Here is a 9,724-nt window from a genome sequence, read left to right as displayed (position 1 = left end):
AAAGCATAACACATAGTAAACATGTCTTTAAAGATAACAACACATGCTTTGTGTAATTAAACACACATAAATAGTTTTTCAATAAACTTTCATACATGGCATGCGTTTAAAACATAACCCATGGTTTGCTTGGAATTTACTTTGTAAAACTAGCTAGCATGAGTATAATCTTTCTTTGAAACATGGTTTCTTTAAAACATTGTAAACATTTAGTCACTCACAACTTTTAGAACTATTCCTCAAGGGTCGATATGCTTCTATTACTAGTATCAATCCTGTGGACACAAAAGCATATATTAGCTACTAGCCTAAGTCTCCCTTTTGAGACTAACCCTTAAGTAATCTTTGTGTTTAGCCTTCCTCTTGAAGACTTTCACAGCAATGCATCTTGTTGTAGGTTTAGACACTTAGGAATTTCTTTGAGATTTGGCTCATGCAAAGCTTCCAACCTCTCTTCACAAACGCAACACCATTTATGCAACCAACACTTTTCTCTCTAAGTGTTCTTACAGCTTCTTATGGTCATCCTCAAGGCTGCTTATGCATCCAAGACTCCACTACAAGCTCTCCTCAACCTGCACAGCAGGTCCAACGCATGGAAAAGCTTAGCCCTTGGTCTGTCCAAGCGTTTCCTTCGAGCTGTCAGCTTATTCAACTCAAGCAGCTGCCTGCTTGTTCATAAAATTCCAGATTCATATTATGAAATTAATAACTCGAATTCTAGAGCTCATTTCAAGAAATTTATTTCCACAAACTTTTTAAGAATCGTCTCAGGAACCTTACCTCAAAATTCAGCTTCAGACCTTTTGTGGTTTGTCTTAGAGAGTCAATTCTTTAACGATGGCCTAGATTCACCCGAGAACAAAACCTCTGGTCCTTTTTCTCCTTCTCCGGCCTTAATCCGATGAGGAATTCTTTCGGCAGTGTCACCTCTAAAAGTAAACTCTTAGAGCTTTCCAATGACACCAAGAACTCTAAATTTGCACAGAGGAATTGATCAAACTGATCGTTTGAAGTTCGACCTCCCCTTTTTATACTGCTTTCCACCGCCTCTCATTAAATGTTAACCCGGCACCTTCAACTTTCATAGAGTCAAATCCGATGCTAAGAACATCTGGTATTCTAATCGATGATTAATGCTGATCAATACAAGTCCAATTGTTTAGTTCACCACCCCATCGTTTAGCTCATCGTTTAGTGACCTCACGCTAATGTTTGTCACCCGATGATCTCGCCCAACGTATAGCACATTGATGCTCATCGTGTGGTGCTGACGACCATCGTCTAGCACCCATGCCCATCGTGTAGTGCCATCGCCCAGCGTCATTGCCTAGTGCTGATGCCGATCATATAGTGCCAACGCCCTATCGCTTAACCATATCGTCCAACGCATAGCGCGACCCTTCGCATTGTCTAGCGTCACACATTGCCGCATGATCGCCTACCGCTTTGCTTAGCTCCACGCATTTGCTACACGATCGCCTACCGCATCATTTAGCTCCATGCATTTGCTACATGATCGCCTACCTCATTGCTTAGCGCCGCTCATTTGCTAGACGATTGTCTACCTTATCATGTAGCACTGCTCATTTGCTACACGATCGTCCAGCACGTGTAATTCCAACACTCAACGCCCATGCCTGCGCATACTTGAGGCTGCCGCATGATTTGCTAACCTCTCAAAACATTGGTTGCCGCATGTTTTCCCACACATAACTTTTCTCTTGGCCACACCTTAGCTTCCTTCAATGCCCAAATAACCTAAAAAATGAGCATGGCCAACGCATGGCACAACACTTAGCCAATTTTCTAGCCTCCAACGCTTGGGTTATACTTAGCCAATTTTTTCAAGCTTTCCTCAAGAGTGAAACTTTCAAATTCAAAATTTTCTTCTAACTTTTCACCCTTTTCTCTACAATTACACATTAATTTCCACATCAACCTACCCATCACATTGGTCTCAGTAGGGAACATAATCAAGTAGAGAAATTAGGGCTCAGGGTTCACATTTACCTCCCCCTTGTGAAAATCTCGTCCTCGAAATTTCGTTACAAGTACGTCAATTAAACAATTGCAGATAATTGTTTCTCATTTTCTCTTCCGCTTCCCATGTAGCTTCTTCAGTGCTATGGTTTCTCCATAGTACCTTTATCAATGGTATTGTCTTATTCTTTAAGACTTGTTCTTTTCTGTCAAGAATCTCCACTGGTTCTTCTACGTAAGACAAATTCTCTTTCAACTGCACTGGTTGCTCAGACAACACATGGGTAGGATCTGGCACATACTTTCTTAGCATTGTCACATGAAATACATCATACATACAAGATAACTTTGGAGGTAATTCCAACCTGTAAGACATTGGGCCAACTCTTTCTATTATCTCGTAAGGTCCAATATACCTCGGTCTTAACTTCCCTTTCCTACCGAACCTGAGTATTCCTTTCCACGGAGACAACTTAAGAAATACTTTATCACCAACTTCAAATTCTAATTCTCTTCTACGCTTATCGGCATAACTCTTTTGCCTGTCTCGAGCTATTTTAAGATTTTCTCTTATAATCTTAACACCGTCTGACATTTGCTGAACAAGTTCCGAACCTAATAATTTCCTTTCACCGACTTCATTCCAACATATCAGAGTTCTACATGGTCTTTCATATAAAGCCTCATACGGTGCCATTTCGATACTCGAACGGTAACTGTTATTATAGGCAAATTCGATTAACGATAGATGCATATCCCAACTGCCCTTGAACTGCAATACACATGCCCTCAGCATGTCTTCTAGTGTCTGAATCGTCCGCTCAGACTAACCATCTGTCTATGGATGAAAAGCTGTATTGAAATATAGCTTAATACCCATAACTTTCTGCAAGCTAGTCCAAAACTTCGATGTAAACCTGGAATCTCGGTTTGATACAATCGAAACTAGAGCCCCAAACTGATTCACAATTCTGTCAACATATAGCTTAGCTAACTGGTCTAGGGTAAAAGTAATTTTAACAGGTAAAAACTTCGCTGTTTTTGTCAATCTATCCATAATTACCCATATACCATCATAGCTTGCTAGTGTCCTAAGTAAACCAAACAGGAAATCCATCGTAACATGCTCCCATTTCCACTCTAGTACTGGGAGTGGATTAAGCAATCCTGCTGGCCTCTGTTGTTCAAGCTTAACTTGTTGACATACTAAACATCTGTCAACATACTCTGCTATTTCTCTTTTTATACCACGCCACCAGTACGATTTCTTTAATGTTCTATACATTTTCGTACTGCCTTGACGCTTAGCATAAGCCAAACTATGTGCCTCTTCTAGAATAGCCTATTTAATTGCTAAGGTATTAGGTACACATACCCTACCTTCTTTCAATAGCACTTTGTCTGCTCTTAATTGGTAGTCCGTCCTCAGACCTTTACTTACTTCTTCAACTAACTTCCGAAGATCAGAATCTTTTAACTGTTCACGTAGAATATCATCTAGAGAGTAGGACGTACTTGAAATGAAGCTATCAAACCTCTGTCTGACCAACTGATAATGCTACTTTAGCATTATACAACTCATGTATCAGTACACCTTTTACTGAACAGATAACGACTTTAACTGATCTGGTCTTTCAACTTAGAGCATCAGCCACCACATTCGCTTTACCTAGCTGGTAATCAATTGTTCGGTCATAATCTTTGATCAACTCAATCCATCTTCTTTGTCTCAAGTTTAGCTCTTTCTGATCAAAGATATACTTTAGACTCTTATGATCAATGAATATATGACAACGTTCACCAAGCAGGTAATGTTTCCACAACTTTAAAGACAACACAACTGCTGCTAACTCTAAATCGTGCATAGGGTAGTCACATTCATGCTTCTTTAACTGACGAGAAACATAGGCCACTACCTTCCCTTCTTTCATCAGTACACATCCTAATCTTTGTCAGGATGCATCACAATAAACTTCAAACTCTTTACCTGGTGTAGGTAAGGTTAACACTGATGCTGACACTAACCTCTGTTCGACTCTTGGAAACGGTGCTCGCATTCTAGCGACCACTCAAACTTCACATCTTTTCTAGTTAGGTTTGTCAATGGTAGAGCTATCTTAGGAAAGCCCTCCACGAATCTCCTATAATAACCTGCTAAACCCAGAAAACTGCATACTTCTGTTATCATCATGGGTCGTTCCCAATTAACTATCACTTCTGCCTTTTGGGAATCTACGCTGACTCTATCAGCTGAAACTATATACCCAAGAAATATAACTTGATTTAACCAAAAATCACACTTACTAAACTTGGCATATAACTTCTTTTCTCTTAGCATTTGCAAAACTAACCTTAGATATTCCTTGTGCTTCTCTACACTACTAGAATATACTAGTATGTCGTCTATGAAAACTATCACAAACTGATCCAGGTAAGGATGAAATATCCTATTCATCAAGTCCATAAATACCGCAGGAGCATTCATCAAACCAAACGACATTACTAGGAACTCATAGTGTCCATACCTAGTCCTGAAATAAGTCTTTGGAACATCTGTTTCCTTCACCTTCAACTGGTGATAACGTGATTGCAAATCTATCTTCGAGAACACCGTGGCTCCCTTTAACTGATCGAAAAGATTATCTATACAAGGCAGCGAGTATTTATTCTTAATGGTCACCTTATTCAACTGTCTATAGTCTATACATAATCTGAAAGTACCATCTTTCTTCTTGACAAACAAGATTGGTGCTCGCCAAGGTGATACGATCTAATGTACCCCTTATCAACAAGTTCCCATAATTGAACTTTTAATTCCTTCAGTTCTATTGTCGCCATCCTTTATGGTGCCTAGGATATAAGTGTTGTACCTGGAACTAACTCAATGGCAAACTCTACTTCCCTATCAGGTGGTAAGCCTGGTAACTCTTTAGGGAACACATCTAAGAATTCTTGAACCACAGGTACATCCTCAGGTCTCAGTTTCATATCCTGTGAAACCGCTACATAAGCTAAATAAGCTTCACATCTCTTACTCAGCAGCTTCCTAGCCTTCACCGTTGATAATAGACTTCCTGGAAGTATTCTTTTACTTCCTACCAGGGTTATCTCTTTTTCACTTGGTTTCCTAAACACTATCTCTTTCTTAAAACAATCCACAGTGGCATAGTGTTTACTTAGGAAATCCATGCCTAAGATAACATCAAACTCTAGTAATTCTAGTGGAATCAAGTCAACCTATAAACTTTGATTCCCAAGAATTACTTCACAATTTCTGTAATACTCATGTACAACTAGAGTATCTCCTACAGGCATAGAGATAAACAAATCCTCATTCATACGCTTAAGCACTCTATCTATATGCAATGCAAACATGCTAGATATGAATGAGTGCATAGCACCAGGATCAAATAGCACATAAGCAGACTGATCACATAAAGTTAACGTACCAGTTACGACATTTGGAGCCTCTTTCGCTTCCTAGTGTGTCACAACGTATACTCTACCCTGTTGTTGTTGGGGTCGTCCAGCTACCCTTTCAGCTAAGCTGCGCCGGATCCCTCACCTCTGGCTCCGGTCGCTCTAGGTTGGTCTACAACCTGGGTAACTCCTCTTTGTTCACCTTGTGCTCCATGACCTAGCTGGGGACAATCTTTCTTGAAATGCCCCGCTTGTCTGCACTGAAAACACAGATTCTTGTCGCCATAACATACTTCTGTATGGCGCTTACCACAGTTTGCACATAGTGGTTTCCTTCCTATACTAGCTACTGACTCGCTAGCACGACTTGTCACTGATCTACCATTCCGTCCAACTGCAGATCTTGGCCTCTCGACTTGAACCCTGTTGGCTCACGCCTCTAAAACTCTTCATACCTGACTGTCCAGAGAATGAGGGTCTAAAACTCTTACCTCTCATCTCTCTGGGAGTCCTGAACTNACGCCTCTAAAACTCTTCATACCTGACTGTCCAGAGAATGAGGGTCTAAAACTCTTACCTCTCATCTCTCTGGGAGTCCTGAACTGCCCTGCACTTGTCTGGTGTATATCTACCCTCGCTACACTCCGCTCAACTCTGATAGCGGTCTCAACCAACTGAGTGAAATTCACCCAATTAGTTGTAAAGGTAACGAGTGTACGTATCTTTCTTCTTAGGCCATTTTAAAATCTTCTGCATCTCTATTTCTCTTCCGCAATGATCAGAAGGGCATATTGAGATAACTCTGTAAATCTTTGCTCATACTCAGCAACTGTCATCGATCCCTGAGTCAGCCTAAGAAACTCATTCCTCTTTGCTTCTTTAAAAGCACTAGGGTAGTATTTATCCTCAAATACTTGTCTAAACTCAGGCCAAGTCATAGCTTTTGAACTATTTCATAACATTATGGTCCTTAGGGCATTTCATAACATTAAAACATGTCTCAATCAAGTCCAACCAGACCTCAGCATCTACTAGATCTGTGGCTCCATTGAACGTCGTGGCACCTAAAGCTTTCAGCCTCTCGACGCTAAATTTCTTCTCTGGATCGGTCTAAATCGATCATACACTCGCTGCAAATCTCTGGCAGATTTTATCAAGTACTTGATCCTCCATCTAGGGATCTGCATCTACCCATGGGGTACTCGTCTCATTTTCAGAAGTCGTTTCTTGCCCTACTTGGTCTCTAACTCTCTTCCCCTTTGGATTTGGTTCCTGTCTAACTACAAGAAAGGACATGACTGCAGAAGTTATCAACCCTTTTGCTGACACTTACTGCCTAATAACTCTAGCAGAAATAACTCTGATACCAACATGCAAACTCATACATAGCGGATGCCTCTATGGCTAAAAACATTAAGTTTACACACAAAATATTTAGAGAGATTACATTACTAGTTTCATAAGTTCCGATGCCCAAAACCTTAGTCCCTAGATGACCAACTGTAACATGTGTACACTATTTACAGTAACCACCTAACAGACGGGTTACAATAACTTTGTCCTTGAGTAGCACAGCAAGTGCAGAGCTACCTCCCTATCAATCTGAAAATCAAAGTCAGTGTATCTTATAAAGATCAAATCCTTAGAACCATACACAAGCATATAGTCCCTTGTTCTTTGAAGATACTTAAGGATGTTCTTGACGGCTGTCCAGTGATCATATTCTGGATTAGACTGATATCTACTGACTATCCCCTATAACGTAGTAGATGTCAAGTCTAGTACATAACATCGCATACATCAAACTTCCTACGACAGATGCATAGGGGACCCGTCTCATTTCCTCAACTCTTGAGGTGACTTAGGACACTTTTCCTTAGACCTGTCTCTTATACACATCTAGATGTGTATAAGAGACAGGTAGATGTCAAGTCTAGTACATAACATCGCATACATCAAACTTCCTACGACAGATGCATAGGGGACCTGTCTCATTTCCTCAACCTCTTGAGGTGTCTTAGGACACTGTTCCTTAGACAATGTAACTTCCTGCCTGAAAGGCAGTAGGCCCCTCTTGGAGTTCTACATCGAGTACTGGATCAATATCTTGTCAATGTACGATGTTGGAGACAACTAGCATTTTGTTCGTTCAATCCCAAAAGATCTGAATCCCAAGAACAAACTGAGCCTCTCCTAAATCTTTCATTTGAAATTGGGTCATTAGCCAGTTCTTAACTAAAGTCAGTAAGCCTACACCATTCCCAATGAGTACGATATTATCTACATACAACACTAAGAAAACTATTGAACTGTTGATGATCTTCTTGTAGATACAAGGCTCATCAACGTTCTGATCAAAGCCATAAGATTTGATCGCAGTATCAAACCTTATATTCCAAGATCGAGATGCCTGTTTCAGTCCATAAATGGACCGATTCAGCTTGCAAACCTTTTGCTCTTGACCTTAGACTATGAATCCCTTGGGCTGCACGATATAAATGGTCTCCTCAAGATTTTCATTCAGAAAAGCAATCTTTACATCCATTTTCCATAGTCATAATATGAAGTAATGGATATGAGGATGCGGATAGACTTCAGCATGGCAACAAGCGAAAAAGTCTCCTCATAGTTGACTCCCTCTACTTGGGTATAACTCTTTGCCACTAGTCTAGCCTTGAAGGTTTGCACCTTTCCATCAGCACCTCGTTTTCTCTTGTAGATCCATTTACAACCTATAGGTTTAACCCTATCGGGTTGATCTATGAGATCCCAAACTGAATTGAAGTACCTAGACTCCATTTTGAGATCCATGGCTTTGATCCATTCATATCGATCAACATTCTCTATTGCCTTCTTATAAGACAGTGGATCCTTAACCTCACCATCAGCTACCATAGCTAGGATTTCAGTTAAACCCATATAGCGAATAGGTGGGTTCGCAACCCTCCCACTATGTTGAGGTTCCCTCAACACTTGAGGTGGATTTGACCTACTAGATGAACCTACGTCAACAACACTTGTTGAGGTAGTAGGCTATTCAACAACTCTTGTTGAAGATTCAGTAGTTTCTTTGGAAAGCTCATTCAACACGATTTTGCTTCTAGGTCTGTGCTCCCTTATATGATCCTCCTCAAGAAAAGTAGTATTTGTCGATACAAACACTTTGTTTTCTTTAGGATCATAAAAATAACCTCCTCTTGTTCCCTTGGGGTAGCCTACAAATAGGCATAGCCTCGAACGTGGTTCCAATTTCTTAGTATTGGCCTCAAGAACATGTGTTGGGCAACCTCAGATACGAAAATGACATAAACTAGCTTTACGACCATTCCACAACTCCAAAGGTGTTCTGGCAACACTCTTGGAAGGAACACAGTTCAGGATATAAGCTGCAGTCTCTACTACAAAACTCCAAAACGAGTCAGGTAAGGAAGCGTAACTCAACATCGACCAAACCATGTCCAACAGGGTTCGATTTCTCCTCTCTAATACACCATTCTGCTGAGGTATATTAGGTGTTGAGAGTTGAGAAACTATTCCATGTTATATCATATAGTTCTAGAACTTAGAATCCAAAAACTCTCCAACTCAATCAGATCGAAGCGTTTTAATCGTTTTACTTAATGCGTTTTCAACTTCAGCCTTAAACTCTTTGAACCTTTCAAAGGACCCAGACTTATGTTGCATTCAATAAACGTACCCATACCTTGAATAATCATTAGGAAAAGTGATGAAATATTCATAGCCTCCTTTGGCTCGCACATTCATCAAACCACAAAGGTCTGAATGCACTAGCTCTAGAGGCTCTTTGGCCCGATAGCCTTTTCAATTTAAAGGTCTTTTAGTCATTTTGGCTTCAAGGCATGACTCGCACATAGGTAAATATTTTTCTTCTAACTCGCTTAAAAGTCCATTCTTCACCAATCTCTCAATCCTATTGAGATTGACATGTCTTAATTAGAGGTGCCAAAGTTGGGCATTTTCTTTAGGAGAAATTTTAAGTTGCTTATTTTGAGTTATGAAAGTTTTAAATATCTCTATGTTATGGAGGGAATTTTTTGCTAACGGTCTTAGCACATACAAATTATTTTCTAGTTGAGCCGAACATACATCAACACCATTTTTTTTCGAAATAAACACTTTATTTGGAGAAAAATTAAGTTGATAATTACATTTGAGTAAAGACTTTACAGAAATCAAGTTCCTTTTTAACTTGGGAACTATCTATACATCATTCAAAATGGTAAACCTATTATGTAAAATCAACCGAAGACCTCCCACTGCCACAGCTGAGACGACATGCCCGGTTCCAACTTGTATCATT

General features: G+C 40.0%; 1 protein-coding gene across 1 annotated transcript; it reads right to left on the bottom strand.

Annotated features, from left to right (window-relative positions):
* Positions 1–538: 538 nt before the first annotated feature.
* Positions 539–4,971, bottom strand: LOC120090716. The gene is made up of 11 exons (XM_039048434.1): positions 4,854–4,971; positions 4,454–4,626; positions 4,335–4,405; positions 3,425–3,524; positions 3,047–3,325; positions 2,860–2,928; positions 2,526–2,755; positions 2,147–2,429; positions 1,677–1,761; positions 869–974; positions 539–668 (listed from the first exon to the last, which is right to left on the bottom strand). The coding sequence occupies exons 1-11, from the start codon at positions 4,969–4,971 to the stop codon at positions 539–541; spliced, it is 1,644 nt and encodes a 547-aa protein (XP_038904362.1).
* Positions 4,972–9,724: the final 4,753 nt, after the last annotated feature.

This window comes from Benincasa hispida, chromosome 11 (genome assembly GCF_009727055.1).
Source record: "Benincasa hispida cultivar B227 chromosome 11, ASM972705v1, whole genome shotgun sequence".
Lineage (NCBI taxonomy): Eukaryota > Viridiplantae > Streptophyta > Magnoliopsida > Cucurbitales > Cucurbitaceae > Benincasa > Benincasa hispida.
The sequence above is the reverse complement of the archived record's forward strand: the minus strand, read 5'-3'. Positions and strand labels throughout refer to the sequence as shown.